This window comes from Rattus norvegicus, chromosome 4 (genome assembly GCF_021556685.1).
Source record: "Rattus norvegicus strain SHRSP/BbbUtx chromosome 4, alternate assembly SHRSP_T2T, whole genome shotgun sequence".
In the NCBI taxonomy this organism is placed as follows: domain Eukaryota; kingdom Metazoa; phylum Chordata; class Mammalia; order Rodentia; family Muridae; genus Rattus; species Rattus norvegicus.
Genome location: NC_141537.1, coordinates 105,141,300 through 105,161,329, shown reverse-complemented (window position 1 = coordinate 105,161,329; position 20,030 = coordinate 105,141,300). Strand labels below are relative to the sequence as shown.

Sequence of the window (20,030 nt, the reverse complement as noted above, 5' to 3'; positions counted from 1 at the left end):
ACACTGAGCCACCTCACTGTTCTGGTTCTCTACAAGTTAGCAGCTCTGGAAGACCTGGGATTGTCTACATAAAAGGCAGTGGTTAGGGTTGGGGATTTAGCTCAGCGGTAGAGTGCTTGCCTAGCGAGCACAAGGCCCTGGGTTCGGTCCCCAGCTCCGAAAAAAAGAAAAAAAAAAAAAAAAAAAAAAAAAAGGCAGTGGTCAGGGGCATATGGCCAAAGCCTGCCGATGATGGTATCTCTCTTGCTTAAACACAGTAAACATGTATTTACCAGTTGCTAATACTTGAATGCTAGGAGACTGGCTTTCTCTCCATTCTGCTCACCCAAAGCAAAAGCATGTGAAAGGCAAGCCTTTCTTTTTTGAAATTGTTAGATACCAGTGCCCTGGTCCATATGCTTGCGCATGAGAGCCAACCCCCAAAGCAGGTCCCACACTCTGCCAGTGTCCTCCCACTCTGCTTCACCTCCATGGGCAAATCAATAAGTGAAGCTTCCCACTCTTCTGATCTTGTACCCTCACCATTATGTCCTATGCTTTCAAATGTCCATCAGAAACCTGAACCTGAGAGAAAAAGGAATTTCATTCTCCCAGGTAGACAATAGAAACCAGAATTCCTACAGTGAGTATCCATTTACAGAAGTGGTGTGGAAACAACTTGCCACTGACTCCCTATCAGCCGACAAGAAGTGAATGAGGAACCACATGACAGGCTGAAATCACACCACACCCCACATTATGCCATGTGCTGGCCACACTTGCAGGACAGACTGGGGTGAGGGGTCCACATTAGATGGCAGGGCCTACTGTCCTCTGAAACACTGCCTTTGTGAGTGCTCCATGAGTCAAAGTCAAAGACAAACACAGCCGAGTCCTGACCTGGTTTCCATGAAGTGCAAGATGTCCTCGGGTCTCAGGCACTTCTCCTGCTGGTAATATGCATGTGGCAGGAACTGAAACCGGAGCTCATACACCCGGAATTTATTCTGTTTCTCTCCCATACAGAAGGACTCCTGGATGTCAACTTTCTGCAATACCTAGAACCAGATGAACACAGAATCTGACCTGTCTGGGCCCCAGATGATGTGAATGTGTCCCACAACTGGATCGCAAGATACCAAAAGTCTGAAGGGCCCACAGCCCTGAACTCCAGAGAAACCCTAGTAAGCTCTGCCCACATGAATCCCTGGGGTATGAGCAAGTCAACAGCCCTGCAGTTTGTGAAGTCAACCCAGGATGCATTCTTACCACATTCTCCAGGCAAATGTTATGGAACTAACAATTATCTTAAAAGCTTCTTACTCTAACCCTGGCTGGCACCTGGCAGAGACAGTGTCTGTCTCGTGGTGGGAGTCGGGAACTAAGATGTCAGTAGGCTGCTCTGTTGCGGTAGGAGGAGGCAGATCAGGTCTCCACCTAACAGGCAATCAAGTGTGAGACAGTTACCTCCCCCAGGCACACCCTGGTGAGCTGCTTCTTCAGACTCTTCACTCTCCTCAGTGCTTTCTTGGTGTTGAACACAGGCACGCTCATCATGGGTGTTTTGATGTTGGCACTGGCCACCATGAGAATCTCCCTCAATCTGACAAGGAACAGGGACAAGTCTGATCAGAGGTAACCAGGTTTCTTGTTCACCTGAAACTTCATAAAGACGGCAGTGTTTGGGATGTGACAGGAGTGTGTCCTATCAGTCACAGCTCTGGTCCTGCCAGGTTCCTCCCCATTCGCTGTAGACAGCAGGCACTTACAGACAGCTTACCAAATGAGAGACGGAGGAAAGACTAACCTAGAAGCCTTCATCACTCTTACTGAGCCCTGCCACCCTAACAGCAGCCTAGTGGGCTCAGCCTCTGCAGTCATGGGAGAACCCTCACGATGAGAAGCTGAGGAAGCTACCCAGCATCAATCTGCCAGAGAGTGGAATGTGCAGGGAGTGAATGGCAGCAGCGTGGGTCCTTGTTTTCCTCTTCCCCAGCAGTCACCGCACTGCAGTATAGAGATTTGTAGCTAAGGACCACGGCCTCAAGAATGACACTTCTGGAGTTGGGCAACCAGGTGGCACTGTGTTGGAATGAACCATGCTCTTGTGCGTGAGGTCTCACAGGCATCTCAGGTAATCTGATGAAGGGAGTGGCAGAGGGGTACATAGAAACCCTGGAAGATCTAGCCACAGAAATCACTCAGGCTCCAAATAGGCTTGAGAATTCCAACTGAGCATCTCAGACTTAACCTCGCGCCCACCAGCCCCGCTCCTTGTCCCTCTCATAAAGTGACTCCTTTCCCAGGAGCATGAGAGCAGATCGCACAGCTGCAGCGTGTCTCTGTGTCCCCATACCTTGGAATGCCCAGGGTGACGTTCATCTCGCCTCTGCCTGCAAAGTGGAAGGTGTTCAGTGTCATCTGTGTGGAGGGCTCTCCGATGCTCTGGGCGGCCAGGAGGCCAACAGCCTCGCCTGGGTCACACAGTGAGCGCTGCCACTTGAGCTGCAGTAAGGTTCTCAGCCTGGAGACATGGGGGACGAGAGCAGGAGCAAGTATTACACTACTCAGCACACCGGAGACCAGGAGCACGAGGCCTAGGTGGCTCCTCGTTTGAACAGTTCAGGTTTGCTACAAGAACATCATGTGCCCTTACTAGGCCAATGACAAAGGTCCCTGAGCAGTGCTTATTTTGGAACTATTCACAACCCCTCCCCCACTAGCAAGAGAAGTTTGGCTTACACTTCCGCTCTGGAAATAGGTTCAGGTTTACCAAAGCAGTCAGAGATAGGGGCAGCAAGTGCATGTGTAAATCACATCCGCATTATGCAGAGTCGGTACTGCATAATTCTATAATGTACTAACCAGCCCTCCCAGATGGCTGGTCCACTAGCAACAACCATTATCTTACGTGGAAGGGGCTCGCTCAACAAACTGGTGTGTATGAACGACTGAGTGCATGTGAGGGCAGCACCCACGCGGAGTAAGCCAGAGAAGTACATGGCTATATATGTTCTTCTACATGCTTCTGAAGGCCCTTCTGGAGTGGATTGGAGGCTCACACACTATGTCACAGATCAATGTCCTCACCTGTCAAGAGAAAGCTCTGATCTGTTGTGACTCTTCTCTGCTTGAGCTGCCCACTCCTGACTGTAGTCATCAATCTTTTTTTCAAATGTTTCAGACACAGATGCGAAGTGGATGTCTGGGCGCCACACAGAAAGGCTAGGGTCGGGACACGGGGCAGCCCTCTTCTGGTATTTCCGTCGGCTCTGCTCATCTAATTCATGCCACATCTGTAACATCTAAACACACAGCAAGCCATGTCTTAGCTAGATGGGGAGGCGCCAGACAGGCTTCTCCAAGTCCAGGCACAAGAAGACTCAAAGGATTGGCTCTGGAGAGCAGGGGAAGCGCAGGGCAGGAACCTGGCTGTGGTGATGTAAGAACCAGCTCAACACTTAAAACAGGGAGCAGAGTCTGTCCCATGGCCTGCCGCTGACCAGGATGCTTTAGACAATTCATCTTGGCCTGTCCAAAGCACAGTACGGGCACGGCACCACTACTTACTGTCTAATTAAGATTCCTCTGCAGCCAACTGGCAGTGTTCGTGACTGTGGTATCATAAGAGGCTAAGGCTGTCCCAAGCAACCATCACACTCAAGAGTGAGGTGACTACTAAATGCTAGTTAGCACTTCTCTCCCAAACCCAGGCCGTCCAGGTCTCTGTTCACGGATGCCCTCTCCACCTCTAGTGACTGGTCTCCCTGATCTTTCATGCCCATCAAAGCCCTAGTAATTCCTTCAAGCCCTCCTCCTAATACATGCAATGAGTCTCTTAGTCTAGTCTCACATGGCTACCCCTGGCATCTGGACTGATATCACTCTATTAGGGAGCAACCTCTTGTCCTTCCTCCATCAGAGGCCTGAACATGCTATGCCTGTGCACACAGCTTTCCCACGTTACCTGCTGGGTCTCTGGGCTGCGCCCATTCTGGGTCTTGCCCTCTAGGTTCAAGGCTTTCACAGCTGCCTGAATCTTCTGGGAAAAACTCAGGAAGGCGCCTTTTCTCAGCAGGGCACTGGAATGCCTGTGGTGCCATTTTTTAATGGCTCTGAAGTGGCGGAGCACTTTCTGGGGATCTGCTCTAGACAAAACTTCATGAAGATGCTTGGATTTCATTATCACCTAAGTAAACAAACCACACAGGCAAGATGACAACACTGCATGACTTCATGTGACCCAAGGTGCCTAAGAATAGTCCTCAGATCACATCCCAGAAGGAACAAACACCTCGTGAATAAAGCCTTCACCATTAGGAGAGAGATCAGCTCACTAAGGGCAGCCCCCTGGAAGAATTAAAGATGGCCAGGGGATTGGGTGGGACAGGTGCCAGTAAGGCGAGGTCCCAGGCAGGAGTGAGGTCCTTAGTTCTGCCATCAGAACTAAGTCCTGGACAGCTTATGATGGCTTCACTTTCCCAAGCTGAAAACAGGGTGACTATTCAGTCCACGGCAATGGCCATTACTTGGCATTGAGAAATATACAAGTTCCAGACGTGTAAGGTGGGCCTGTATTCAAACCCTTTCCCCACTTCCACCAGTTGGCTATCATAGTGTCAGCATTTAGTTACTTTAGATAAACTGGGCACAGGGCTGCTACAGCCCTTGACAGCACCAAGGAGGAACTGAGACTTGCTGTGTGTTCAGGTCCAGCACCCCCACCCCCAAAGGCAGCTACTATTCCAGAAATAACTCAGTGTTGCCATGACCTTGTGTGGTCAGTTTAAGGAGGAGCTCTGAAAATATCAAATGCTTTAGGACACTGGTTGAGGCAAAATTTGTGGCTTTTCTCAATGGTCACATGGATGGAGTGGCAGGGCTCCAGTTGTCACCCACAGGCACTAAGGGTCTGACATTACCTCATAATTGCTGGCCAGAAAGGGGAACTGCTTGGGTTGTAGGAACTGTGTCTTGGGGATGTCCAGGCCATCCTCCCCATACAGGAACTGTACCACACTGCCATCACTGTCACGGACCGTGAGATCGTACTGGATGACCAGACCCTCCAGGTGCTTGATGATACACCTGTAAGGAAACTCCCTGCTTAGTGCCCATGGTAAACACCTCCCAGGGTGGCCTTGAGGGGAAGGAAGGGGACCATGGTTCCAGGAAAAACTCTAGGATGGACCACGTCCAGTGCTCCAGGCCCTGGGACCTAACATCCAGAGGCTACATTTCCTGCCAGTTTTCCAGGAAGAGAGCTCCTCCGTGATCTGGTTGCCACACTCCCAAGGCCAGGTTCCCATTTAGTTCAGCTGATATGGTTGCTCCCCACCCCTTTACTCTGCTATATCTCAGAGCTCTAAGGGGCAGACCAGCATCCTTAGAATCGCAGGCAGGCAAAGAGGGGACACGAAGGAAGAATTCGTAAACTGTCAGTGTAGAGACTGCCAAGCAAAGGGGCTGCACCAGGAACTAAATGCTGGCATGACGCCCCTATCTGAAGACCTTTGTCTTCAGTCCTCCGGCAGCTGGCTCCTTCACCTGTTCTTGCTTTCCATCTTGGTCACAACTCAGTGTCTTTTGCAGTTTCCTAAGACCCTGTTTTCTGTCCCCCAGCATCCAACCCAAGCTGGAAGACCAGGGTTCTTTTTAGCCACTGCTTTCATGATGTCTGACTCAGAGCCTAGCCAGCTAGTGCCAAAAACACCAGCTCCCCTTCCACCACACATGGTGAAGATGATGTCAGGCTTTGGCCCGCTGCTGTTTTTAGAGGGCTTAACAGCTGTCCCTGGTGCCCATGTCCCCAGACTGCTTCTCTGAGCTTCAGGTCTCTAATGGTCCACTGACACACATGGCCTTAGAACCTCCTCCTATCAAACCACAGATAGCCATACCCCCCTCTGCTACAGTATTATTTCTGCTTATTATTTCAACTGTGCTGTGCTGCCTCAGGCCTGAAAACTTGAGTGAGCAATTCTGTGCCTTCTCCACTTCCCTATTGAAGCCTGTGCTGTGCCTCCTCAAGCCTGAGCCTTCATGAGCTCCCATGACAGATGAATCTGTGAGGGATGGAGGGAACTTTGCCCCAGTGGCTGCTGCTCTTCTGGTCAGCCAGAGACCCCAACACCCTCCTAGTCATTCTTCTTTTTATGCATTCCCACACTTGGATTCTACCGTGCAGAGCTCACCAATCATGTGCTTCCTAGCTTTTCTTATGCTACACTTGTATTCTTCAACAACTTAGGGGGAATGGAGGTCTAACCTCTGCTCACACAAAGGTCAGGTAACTGGGTTGACCCTGGGTTGACCTTACTTCCCTGACCTTACTTGAACCCTGCGAGCTCCATGGATGGGCTTCTTACCAACAGATCACTCGGGAGTGTCGCCAACTCTTACCCTCCATACTCTTAACACCATGGAGTCAAGAAGGAAGAGACCTGAACATGCTATTCATACAGGGTTGGCAAATCTGAGCTCAGAAATGTCAAAGCAGTAAGGGGTGGGCAAAGCTTCGAGGGGACGTTGGAAGAGCTAGGCTCCTGTCACCCTGCCCACAGCGCTCAGCGCCGCAGCTGGAGAGGCCTGGGTTTGCATCTGTTTCCTCTCCCCACTGGCATACATTTTTTGAGCTCGGATCCTTCCATCTACCCAATGAGGCTAGGTACAAGACTGTCTCTTTTCCTATTAGAGAGGAAAGAATAGGCCTTGTCTGATGACCTCCCAGGAGACATGGGTACCTGTTAGTAGGGTGCTCTGTACTTATCCCAGGTTGCTGAGCCTTTCGGACAAAGAACAAATTCACCGCTGCAAACCAGGCATGTCCAACCTTTGTTTGGATATTGTTCGTTATATTGTCATCTACAAAGTTCACCCCTGAGAACTGTGTAACTGAACTATATATATGCAAAAAGAATCCCATAATCTTTGATGTGGGATTACAATTTTGTGTTGGGTTGTGTTCAGATATTTTGAGGCAAAGGCAGCTCACAGGTAAGGCATACCTAGAAGACCTATAGAACACAGGGCCTACTGTATAAACTTTTGAAGGAATGCTCTACCAGTAATGTAGAGATACTCTGTGCTACTTTCTGTCTCAGGCCACACATGGAGACATTTAAAGAGATTACATCATCTAAAGGATGCACACGACAGGTGCTGGGACACTGACCCAACTATCAGAGGGCTACCGGCACTTTTATTTGTTTTTTACCTTTGGAGATAGCCAGAACGGCTGGTCTTGACAGCAGTATCCACCAGGCCTTCTCGCCCCGCCATGCAGTGGAAGAAGAACTCCTATGGGGAAGGTGGGAGCCAAGTCTCAGATGTGGCAGTGAGTACCATGCATTTCCTAGAGGGTCGCTCAGGGCCACCCTATGCAATCTTCCATGCAGATTGTTCATTTCCTAGATCCTAGAAGCCTGGCTTTCATAACTCAATAGCTCCTAAAGACTTGCGGTCCCTTGGGATTGTGCTCTTCCTGCCTGAGGTAGAGGGACACGTGGATCAAAAGCAACAGGAGCCAGAAGCCCTAAATGCACTCACTCATGCATCCTTAGGGCACCATATGCCTCACTGCCAGTGAGAAGCAATGCTGTGGTTCACCACCGTCCCGCAAATCCCAGGCCTGGATTCTGCAGTTCAAGTGTTTCCTAACCTCTTTGTTTGGTTTTGAGACAAAGTCTTCATGTGTGGTCTAAGCTGGCCTTGAATTCGCGATCCTCTTGCCTCAGGCTCCTGACTAACTGGCATTACAGCCGTGAGCTATGCCCAGCTCAATGGTTTTTTGATACACTAAAAGATGCAAATCAGAATTTGAAATATTCTACATCAACCCACTGGTACCTCTTGCCTTTAGGCTGTGGGTGATTCTGGAAATGCTTGTGTGGGGCCAATGGTGGGGTCTCCAGAGCAGTCAGCAGCCTTACAGAAGTTCCCTCCAGACCTAGCATCCTCTCACAACACCATGTGCAACATGGTGCACTACCCCACGAAACCGAGCTACTGACATCCAAAAGGTAATTCCCTTCCGGGAAAACTGTGTTTGCTGAAGCACAACTATATACCTGCTACAAATGTCCCACTATTATGGAGTGAGAGGAGAGAACAAAAACGGGGACTTCATGAAATCAATCTCTACCACACTCCTTTTGGTGATATAAGCATCTTGGTGATACTCCTCCCCCTTCTGGCTGCTTCTGAAGCAGATAAGAACTGGCTTAGAGAGCCTCCATTACAGAAAGGGTGAGGCCAGGATCTATCTTGTCTTTTCATGTTTTTGCATGAGGACTTGCTATGTAGCTTTGGCTGGACTGTAACATGACAACTCCCCCTTGAGCAAGTACTAGGATAACAGCATGAGCCAACACAATGGGCTCCATGTTTTCATTTTACCACTACATACAATCACATGTCTACTGTATGTCAGCACATTGCTGGCTCGAGTGTCACAATGGGGATCAGCATGTGGTCTGGCTGGCCTTTAACCTTTACCACATGGTTGTACCATGTTCTTGTGCTGTTACTAATGAGCCCGTAAGTCACCACTACTAGGCACAGAACTGAGGAGAAATGCCAAAAATACACCTACAGGTGGCCTGATACCGGTAAGGAACCTTCCAGTGACAAAGCCACCAGCCCTTGGGGTGAACTCGTAAGGCTCAAAGCAGGGCAGTGACTTGCCAGACGCCATCAGTGGGGGTCTCCGACCTTCCAACTCAATTTGGCCCAGCAGGCAAGAGATCTGGGGAAACAAAGCACAAATGACACACAAGGTTTCTGAGTGCTAAGCAATGCTTTGTCCAAACAGGACTTCCAGCTTCCCTTAAGAAGGACATTTAGAAAACTAACCTAGATGCTTACACTACCCAAAGAAGATCATCCCAAGAAAAACTTGGCTCTGACTTTTCCCCCTCCCACTCGAGAACAAGCAATGCCTAGAAAAGAAACCTTGAAGTTTGTCCCGCTGGGTTTTTGGGGTTTTTTTGTTTTTGTTTTGTTTTTTTTTTTTTGATAACTTTACATAAGCTAGAATTATCTGGGAAGAGGAACCTCAATTGAGATAATGTAGGCCTGTAGTATATTTTCTTTGTTAATGATTAATGAGGGTGGGCCAGCTCACTGGGGGCAGTGCCACCCCCTAGGCAGATGTCCTGAGTTGTGTAAGGCCGGCTGAGCAAGCCACCAGGGCAAGTTAGTAGGCAATGTTCCTCCATGGCTTCTGCTCCAGGTCCTGCCTTGAATTTCTGACCTGAATTTCCTTAGTCAAGGAGTTATAAGATGAAATAAATTCCTCCCCAAGCTGCTTTTGCTCACCATGTTTATCACAACAGTAAAAACTTTAAGAAAAGGTTCTAGTGGGGATATGGAGTCCAGAGGGGAAAATAATCCCAGATCAGAGAGAAGTCAACCCACTACCCACTGAGCCTCTCAAGCCCACATTGTCTTGGTGCTCATCTAAGATGGTGCATGGCCCTAAGAGCCTCTCCAGGACTGAAAACAAAAAAAAAACAAACAAAAAAAAAAAAACCCACATCAAACAGACACTAAGATCTGTGAAAATGTCTCCATAGCACCAAGGAACTCTGGGAAAATAATGAGACTCAAGAGGTAAAACAATGCTTACAATGTAAATGGAAAAAGTAGATCATGCAACACTGTGAGAGTCTGTGTGGTGTGTGGGTGTGATTCGTGTGTGTACTTGTGAAGGCCATGGTTGACACTGGGTGTTTCCTCAAGCTCTCTTCACCTTTATGGTTTCAAACAGGGTCTTTCACTGAACCCAAACCTCATCAATTTGGTTAGCATGGCTGACCAATGACCTCTGGGGACCTGCCTCCCCAACCCATACATAAGAAGGGGACCACATGAACTGCCATGCCCAGCTTTTTGCGAGGATTCTGGAGCCCTGAAGTCAGGTCCTTGGTCTTGTGAAGCAAATACTTCAGTGACTGAGGCACTCCTCCTCTCAACATCAAGATTCACACTGAAATCTACATACACGGATGATGTGCAGATATAACATGCAGACCAACACCGGGTGTTATAACACACCTCAGGTGGTACATAACCTACCCGTACATTTCTATCAGCTCTGTCTAAGTCCTGATCGTGGTCCGCACCTGCACTGACTACGATGTGCGTCAGGGCTTTTTAGTCTTTTGAGATATTTTACATGGATTGAAGATGGTTTAAAGGCAGGAATGAACCTGAAAGCTGACTCCTGACAGCAGCCCACCTCTCTGGCACACTGGATAAGCTACTTTTGTTCATACTTGCATCGTGTTCACGGTTGACCCTTTGGCTCCCGACTGCACCATCATCTGCAGGTTGTTTTCAGGGAATTGTCTGTGCAAGCCAAAAGGCATACATGCCTGTGGATTAAATCAACACACTCGTCATTGACTTCCTGTTTTTTGAAACCCCACATTCAGAAGGTAAAGCTATGACACAAAAACAATAAAGCCAGAGAGAAGAGTGTTATCTTCAGCTAAGAGCCCAACTGCAATTGAGACAAAGGAAACCTTATGTGAGTATCCTTCCACTAAAACCTACAGATGAGTGCCCTGCCCTCTGCTATGCTCACGGGAGCCCCAGGTTCCATTCACTGGCCAGATGGCACCAAAAAAGGAAACATAAAAGGCTGAGAAGCTGGGCGGGGCAGGGTGGAGGTGTGTGTGCTTGCACAAGCACAGGCAAATCCAATCTGATCCCCAGAGGGGTGAGATGAGGTGGTTTGAATAAGAATGGCTCCCCACAGACTTATACATTTGAATGCTTAGTCAGTCACCACGAGTAGCACTATTTGAAAGGATTAGAAGGATCCTTGTTGGAGGAAGTGTGTCACTGGAGGTAGGCTTTGAGGTTTCAAAAGCCTATATCTGTCTATCTGTCTCAGGGTATAGGGTCTATCTGTCTCCAGGACCACGACTGCCTGTGTGCCACTGTGCTCCCTGACATGACAATGTACTAACCACTGAAAATGTAAGCAAGCCCACAATTAAATGCTTTCCTTTATAAGAGCTACCTTACTCATGGTCTCTTCACAGCACTAGAACAGTGACTAAGACACTAGATAAGAATAAAATCTGAGCTGAACAGATGGCTCAGTGGTTAAGAGCATTGCTGTTATTTCAGAGGGCTCAGGTTCAATTCCCAGCACCCACAGATTCACAGCTGTCTGTAACTCCGGTTCCAGAGGATCTGACACCCTCACATAAATATACATGTAAGCAAAACATCAATGCATATAAAATAAAATAAAAAATATAAAAAAAAAAAAGTAAAATCTAAGGTAAGGTACTAATGAACTGGCACAGGAAAGCACTGTTTGGATCCCCTAAGAGCCAGCATATTACCAATGTCCACACTGGCCAGCACGCTACCAAGCACTGGGTGGGGAGCCTTGCCTCAGCAGAAGGCCAGTAGTGAGGAAGCCCCACAGACATCCTGGGGGATAATGACATGGGTTCTGAGTCTGTTTCAGCCTTTGCCTGGAGATCTAGACACCAAACTCAACACAGGAGGAGCAGAGACTGGGTTGGAAGAGGGCAGAAAGTAAGCTATGGGACAAGATTCTATTCTAAGATGTGCTGGTCAGCCCCGGGAGGCGAGGTTCCTGCTTTCCCAGGTAGTGCTATAAGGCTCCTCTGAATAAACTGTCTACTGAGGAGAGCTGTCTTCTAGGCCACCAAATGAAAGGCAGGGAGAGGACTCCCAGACATACTGGTGTTGAGTAGTAGCCTTGCCCTTTCTCTCCTCAGGTTGGACCCCTGGGTCTATCAAGCAGAGAGAGCCAGGCTGGCTCCTCCTCCAAACCACAAGGTAGTGAGTGAGTCAGGCACTGGAGCACAGGGAGGAGCATGGTATGACCCTGACCCATGCAGATTCCTGTCTCCATCTGAACTGGGGGGCTCGGCATTGTGCATACGGTCCTCACACACCTGCTTCTAGGTGAGGAACCACTCAGAGCCCAGGCACACAACTTACGTAAGGTCACACAGCGAGTATAAAGTAGAACAGGAAGCCAGGCCTTCACCCTTGGCTCTGCTGCAGAGGCATCAGACTTCTGCATTACATTCTGTACATGTACCTACAGTGGAGTGTTCTACAGTCAAGCTCCTTTCATCAGTCCCTTTAATGTACTCCAAAGTAAACACATTTGGAAATGCTACACAAAGCGTTCCCTTATAGCATGACACTGAGGCCTTCCTAGACTCATAGTGTGAGAGAATGAGACCCTGAGCTCTTCACAAAGATGGACTCTACCCACCCAACTTCAAATGTCACCTACTCAGACTGATCTCAATGGCTCAGGGTGAGAATCAAATGTAATTAAAAACAAACCAACAGAAATCAGCATTCAAAAAGATGGGGATTTGTGCACTGTATGGTCAGGCTAACCTTGTTAATCTCATTGCTGTAATGGTTCACTTCCTCCTTGAACTTCATATCAATCATGTTAAAATCCCTCTGGTCTTTGCCCAGATGGGCATCCTGCCATTTCCCCTGGATCTCATCACATGATGCAGCCTCTGGCAGGTTCAACGCAGCCCTGACAGCCTGGAATAAAGAAAGGAATAGGAGACTCGAGCCAAAGGAGGGCGTGGCTTTATTCTGTAAGGCTGAGTGGCCCCTAGACAGCAGGCCACAGCCTCCCAGGCTTTACCCGGGGTCCACACTGGGTAGATTCTTCAATGATGCGCTGTCTCATCACATCTGCATTTGGCTTAACCAAAATGTCTTCCACACCTGCAAAGTCAAACAGAGAAGTTCAACAGGGCCCAGACCTAATGTCGCACTGGCTTATAAACTTGGTGAGGCTCAGACCCAAAGCTGAGAGCCACAGATAAAGCAAACTCTGAAATGGTGATATTAACATTAGTGCATGCTTACAGAGGCCAAAACATTAAAATCTTTCTTTCATAAGTGATACAATTAGGGCTCAAAATTGAGGTACACAGAAGAAAGCTGAGGCTTGAGTGTCAACTTCTTTTAGCCAGAAGCTCTGCTGACTACAACCAATAATATGGCTAGAGATTTTGGCTGTTCAGCAGTAGAAGAGAGGCTGACCATTGATTACCCAGGAACCCTATCTACAGCTGTATGTGTGCATGCAAGCACACACCCATGTCAAGTCTGGGTAACAGTCCAGTGGTTCCCAGCACTGCCTCAGAAAGATCCACATCCTCACAGGTAAGCCCATCCTTCGACTCAAAGGATTGATTGCTCACCTTGAACAGTAATGTCTTTTCATCCAAACAATGTTTTGTTTCTACCCATGAATGCCACAGACTTAAGAGATCTGAGTGGGAAGGCAACAACTAGCTGTTTAAAAGCTAGAGTAAACATCTGGAATTCCCACTCCTGAGGCTTCTGAAGACTATATTGAAACAGAAAGAGGAAGAAATGATTCCTTTCCATGGAAGCCAAAAGCATAAAAGCAGACCCTGCATGAGGTCAAATCCAGGCCATCCTTGTAATGATGACCTCTGCTGAACAGGACTGGAATGAGGCCGGCCAGCCCTCCCCCAAGCTCTACTCCCTCCTGGCATGGCCTTGTTTGCTCAGTCAACCCTTGGCACACAGTGCATTTGAACCGTTCCCATCTGTGCCACATGCTAGAAGAGCTTTGAGCATGGCTGTGGTTAGGTCTGGTCTTCACTGGTGAGCTGGGTGTAGGAGTTTATACTATCATAAAGAGCGGGTGAAGAAAGGGCAGGATGGGAATGAGGATGGGAGGGCTGCTGTAGAGAAGGAACACGGCTGTGCACAGTCAGTCGGACAGCACTGATGGAAGGACCTGAACGTCCACCAAGAAAGTGCCTAGGTGCCGTCCTGTGAGGTGAACAGAGCCAGGGCCACAGGCCTGCTACTTACCCAAGGTGAAACCTCGATAGAGCTGTAGGTAGGCAGTGAAGAGGCGGGCTAAGCAGGTGAGAACCCTGCCGCTGGTCTCACCCCCATAGATCTCGTAGCAGCAGTGGACCAGGCCGTAGGCAGAACTCCCATAGTGTGCCTTGTCCAGCACCCCGCAGAGCAGCTCCCCTTCCCTGATGATCACCTGTGCAGGGAAGGGTCACCAGAGCCGGGCTGCAGGGGACAGCTCTTGTAGGAGCCACCCACACAAGCCAAGTACTATTTCACATTATTGTTTATGTCCCTCTACTATGACCCGCCTCAAATCCTCCAGGGAAAGAAGGGAATATATGAAACTAATACACTTTAGATACGGGAGATGAACATACACCGGCTAAGTTCTTATCATGTAAGAACATGTAAGCACACAGTAAGCAGATGATCTATACAGGGCAAAGAAGAGGCTGCTCCAGGTCTGCTTAGGGCGTCGGTTAGTCCTGACACAGGGTGGGGGTGGGGTCCACCGGTAGTGTTCATGCTAAACATGCAGGGGACCCTGGGTTCAATACCCAACACCACAGAAAAGGGAAGAGGGAAGAGGGAGGTAGCGAGCAGGCCCTGTTAAAAATACAGCCAGCTACACACTCGAGATGCTTGCTTACCAAGAACACAGGGGCTTTGGTAGTCTTGGTGTGAGCATGCTCTCACAGGGGTGAAGCACTGGACAGTGAGCACACTGGCCTTCCCTAAGTCTGGTTCTGAATGTTTGGAGGTGGGATTTGGGAACCTCACAGCAATCTGGCAAACTCACATCACTCAGAGGTCTTGGAGGAAAGCGTGAGTTCTATGCTGTGAGCACTGCAGAATCAGCACCAGCTTTGGGGCGCCTTCCCAGTCAGCAGGTGTTTCATACTGAGAGCCACAGGGCAGAGGTCAGCCCTGATCACATCTTAAACACAAGTGGATACCACCTTGGACAAAATTTGTCTTCAGAGGCATGGCATCAGTTTTTAAACTTGTTTTTTAAGTTAATCCACCTACCTCCAGGAACAGATATCAACTTTATAAAGGGCAGCCATACCTGGGACTCGCACATGGAGTCAGGGTCAAAGTCAGGAACAGGCCGAGGCTTTTCCTTCACCCAGGCTTTACTGCCGATTTTTGCCTTTCCAGTTAAATTCAGGGGGGTGTAGTCCTCTGGGATTATGTTTATGAGGAGGGTCGACACGACCTGGGAAAAAGGAGGACAATATGCCAGAAGGGGAAGAGATAACTGCTCTTTCAGGACTGTCACCTCATGCTCTAAGGCACAGTAAGGCAAACAGGTCCTGAGAGACAAGTTCCCCCAAAATACACTAAAGCGTCATTGTTGAAGGCATCTGCTCACAGGTGAACCCCGAGACTGTGCTACTCACTAAAATTCTAGCTGTGCTGTGGTTCAGCCTTAGCACGTACCTCCACTCCCTCTGGCTGGAACACAGACACCCCCTTAGTACACCTCTAATCCCAAACAATGAAGGTAAAGTTAGTTTGGAGAAGGAAGAACTCATGTTTGAAAGTGATGTCTAATTGAGAGGCAAAATGAGGAATCAGAGAAAAGACTTGACAGAATAGATGCCTGATTCTCAAAAGAGAGAGGAAAGAGGCAACATAAGAACAAGCATAACAAAGAGAGGAGGAAGGTGAGGAGGAGGAGGAGAGCGGGAGGAGGAAGAGCACTTTTACTGGGAGAGTTTTACAGAGACAGGCTGAAGAGAAAACAAGCTAGACCCAGATGATAACAGACTGAACCAGAAGATCAGGCCAAACTGCCAAAGTCAGTATGAGGCCAAGCAGAGAAAGTGGGGAGTGGGGGAGCTGGGGAGGGCAGTGCAGAATCAGTCAGCTGGGAAGACCAGGCCTAGGTTAGCAGAGGGAGGCAGTAAGCCTCCGAGATGACAATTACCTCAGACAAATAGAAGTCACTTTTACATGTCACAGGATCTTTATTCCCTAAAACACCTTATCCTAAAGTGAGTAGCCGCTAAGACTTGCGTTAAATTTCTGAACAGGTCAAAGGAAGGAGAGGAAAATGTAAATTGCTTTGGGGTCAAAGCAAGCATCAGATAATGTGGTAAAATAACAAAAGACAGCAAAGCTGAGAGAGCCAGTGAGGCTCCTAAGACTCCCCACCGCCTCAGTTGTCCTCAAGGAGGGGCAAGCACCACTGAGTTTAACGACTCCCTCCCTGCACATGAGCTTGTACTCTCAAGGCGGGACATGAAAACTAAGTAAGAGCTCCCCACAGGAGGCCTAAGCATCAGACTGAGACGGAGTGAGGCATCAGGGATTGGGTGTCTGGTACTGGTCGTGCACTGAGGAGCACATTCTGGACCAGCACTGCTTGTTGACAGCCTGCAGACAAGATGCATTCATTCACTGGCAATTAGCTACCCTGTGTTGACTATGAGGCAGGCCCTGAGGAGAGAACAGTGCTCCACAGAGCCTTGATCCCTCGGGGATCCTGCTTTGGAGGAAACAGATCGAGGAGAAGTAAGAGGAGAGTACAAGAGGGCACGGCTATTTTAGTAAGATGACCAGGCAGTCAGCAACAGGATCATGTGTTTAGAGCAAGGGACAGGAAGGGTGAGTGGAAAGGCTTAGCCTGAATGAGAAGGAAAGTATCTGACTATTGTACCCAAATACCCCTAACAGCACAGAACGTATTCCTCATAGTCATGGGAGCAGAGGAGGACAAAATGGGGCAGACTCAGAGTCTGGGGAGCGCCATGCTTTCTAGCTCATTCATGAAGACTTCTTACTGTCTTAACTTTGAGGATGGAGTGCTTAGAAGACTCACAAGGGCACTGATCCCATGCATTCTGCTCCCGCGACCTAAGCATTTCCCAAAGGCCTCATTCTGCAATACTATCCGTGGGGGTTGGGGTGCAGAGGGAGAATTATAACATTAATCCTGGGAAAACAAATATTTAGACAAAAGATTGTTCTGACTTAACTCCTGACAGGACCATTTACTGTAAATACATTCCAGGTCTACACGCTGAGCAAAGGAAATGCTTTAAAGAGCGGGTGTTACACTGATAAGGAAGACTGATAAGCCCAGAACCTGATACCAATCAGCTTTTCCAGAGCTAAATGCCACAAGTAAAATTGATGTAACTAGAATTCATTTTAGTACTGAAAAGTCATGGTCTTTCCAGAGTCAACCAGAAGGACTATCACTCAGCAAACAGTCGCTGACAGAAGGCCAGGAGAGACACTTTCTCAAGCAGGCGCTCCACAGAGGGAGTCAAGTGTCCCAGATGACAATGACGGACATGGACTGCCGAGAACATTCCTACAGAGGGAGCAGGGTTGGGGCAAACAGACAGACATTACAGGTTCTGGGGCTGGAGGGGTGGCTCAGTGACTGACAGCACTGGCCCCTCTTGATGGGTTCAATTCCAGCACCTACATGGCAGCTAACTGCCTATTAACTCCAGTTCCAGGGGGTCTGATGCCCCCTTCTGGCCCCCAAAGGCGCCGCTTACAAGTGGTGCACAGATACACATGCAAGCAAAATACCCGTGTGCATAAAAGTAAAACAAACAACCACAAACAACCTAAGTAGGAAATGAAAATAAAGAAAGCAGGTGACACTGTCTGGGGAGTGGACAGTAATTAGAAGGCTCATCCTCCCCACAGCTCAACTCCACAGAAGGCTGTATCATGATGGTGAATGGGGAAAGGAGTCGGGGCAGGAGGGAGGCTTGCCTGGGCTGCTTACCACAAGCTGCAATGTAACCACAACAACATATGGCTAGTGGGGGTGTTGCCAGAGCTGGGCACGGTCGAGACTGGAATTTGGAGTAATTCACACACAGGGAAATGGCCTGCTAGCTCATGTACAAGAGAAAGAGCATCTGAAGACTTCGTTTGAGCTTTTCTTGCAATAGCTAAGAAGTGGAAACAACCTTTATTATCCATTTTCAACTGAAAATGAATAAACTGCAGTATTTCACACAACAGAATGTTTGTCAGTCATTAAAAAAAATCCCCAAAGTATAGCACAGGTAGCCTTCAGAAAATGATTATTTAATCGAAGAAGCAAGACTCTAAAGCCTTATATTGTTTGAAATAATTTAGAGGAAATGCACAAATTAGGTAAAGTCATACAGTCTTAGGGGTGGGACAAGGAGGCAGAATTTCTTTACAAGTTTCAAAATGTAAATATCCTTGGATAACAATTTCTAGAAATTGATGTAAAATAAAATGAAATATCTTAGAATATGAAGAAAAGATATTTACTACAGCACTAGTTAAAATGATATTAAAAATTTCATGCTTACCAATAAGGGACACTTAAATCAACTGGGAGCATTCACATCACTAAACACCACGTGATGCTGACGAGAAAGAGGTGGCTCTAGTGTGCAGAGTCGGAACAGGCTCACCCTATACCATCAAGCACACTGAATTAAATTATAAAACAATTACAGAAAAGTTTGGGTCTGCCACCTAGGCGCACAAAAACAGTTAAGTAAACTTCTTGTCATATGTGGAGTACGTTAAAAACAGGCTTGTCAAGAACCAGGGAAAAGGGAAATGCTTACTCATGTAATAATTACAGAAAACAGCATGAAATTTCCTCAAACACACTAGAGGCAGAACTCCCACGTGGCACACATTCACGGAAGGGACAGCCACACTTCCTCTAGCACAACAACCAAGACACAGAACCAACCTAGCCATCCATCTATAAAGAAATGGCTAAGAGCAGGCGGTGATACCCACAGGGGAATACTAGTCAGGCATTAAAAACAACGAAACCTCATTTGTAGCAAGAGATGAGCCTGAGAGACAGTACGTACTACTCCAACATACTCACACCACAGAAAGCAGATACTATATGCTTTAAAGCTGACCTCAGAGAAGCGCAAAGTAGAGAAGAAGCCATGAGTAGCTGAGAAGGGGCTGGAGACAGGGTGGTTAACAGGTTCAAGGGGGCTGCTTAACAAAGGGTAACTCTCACGTTAGCAGGATACCTGGATGCCAATAACTGCACATTTCAGAACAGCTGCTACAGAGGACATGGCAAGTTCCCATCATGAAGAAATAATCAACATTTAAGGTGACAGACGTTCCAGCTATCCATATCTGATCATTATACATTGCATTCACGAATAGAAACACCACAATGTGCCTCTGCACCGTAATTATGTACAAATAGTAGGGTGCCAACTGAAAAGGGGGTTGAATACAACATAAAACAAGTGTCCAATAAAAACTGGATTAAGAAAAGGACTGATAAACAAACTGTCCTTCAAAGGATGGGGGCTCACTCAACTAAACAAAAGTGAGTGGTGCGTGCTGAGGAAGGAGGGTGCATGCTTCAGGTTCCTGACGTCAGCTGGAGGGGTGACTTTAAACACATGTTGGCAGGACTAACCCAAGTTCAAAGCCAGCCTGGACTACATAGCAGGACACAAAAATAGGGGTATGGGTGCAAAGAGATGGCTCAGTGGTTAAGATCATTAGCTGTTCTTCCAGAGGACCCAGGCTTGGCTCCCGACACCTACAGAGTGGCTAATAACGCTAAGTAACTTCAGTTTCGGGATCTGACACATCTGGCCTCTAAGGGCCCCAGGCATGCACATGATTTACAGACAGATATGCAGATGAAATGTCCATATACATAAACTACATATAAATGAGTATTTTTAAAAATTGTAGACCTTTATCAGGGCTCACAGGTTCTGAGCAGCCCTGAGGACGCTCTAAGGATGCTATAATGTCCTGTTCTTATTTCTGGAAGACTATGTATGTATATTGACTATGGACATGGAGAGGGAGGGAAATTTTCCTTTTATGTTTTTGTATTTCTGTTGAGCAACAAACCTCTATTATTTCTTCAATGAAAAATAATGTGAAAGGCAGACCTAACAACTAAGTTTATTAAGGACAAATACAAGAATTGTACTTTTATAAAATCATAAAAATACAAAAATTAATAAACCATTTATAAAAGCAATCTAAAGTGAAATCTAGAGTGAATGAGAAAGCTGAGCTTCTGGTTGGGGTGCTGGACAAGGAAAGTGAGAAGAAACAAAATTATCACATCCTGAGCGGAGACAGACAGACAGACAGACAGGGCATAGAGAAGAGAACACCCTAAGAGACTAAGATCCCATAATCTGCTTAAAAAGTACTTG

General features: G+C 47.7%; 1 protein-coding gene across 1 annotated transcript in view; it reads right to left on the bottom strand.

Annotated features, from left to right (window-relative positions):
• The window catches only part of Polr1a (RNA polymerase I subunit A), a 63,915-nt gene that overhangs the window by 10,089 nt on the left and 33,796 nt on the right, over positions 1–20,030 (bottom strand). The window contains 13 exon segments of the mRNA NM_031772.2: positions 880–1,037; positions 1,447–1,582; positions 2,336–2,503; positions 3,070–3,284; positions 3,947–4,168; positions 4,902–5,067; positions 7,196–7,278; positions 8,573–8,725; positions 10,257–10,355; positions 12,385–12,543; positions 12,650–12,732; positions 13,861–14,044; positions 14,921–15,070. Of these exon segments, the coding sequence (NP_113960.2) occupies positions 880–1,037; positions 1,447–1,582; positions 2,336–2,503; positions 3,070–3,284; positions 3,947–4,168; positions 4,902–5,067; positions 7,196–7,278; positions 8,573–8,725; positions 10,257–10,355; positions 12,385–12,543; positions 12,650–12,732; positions 13,861–14,044; positions 14,921–15,070 (1,976 nt within the window).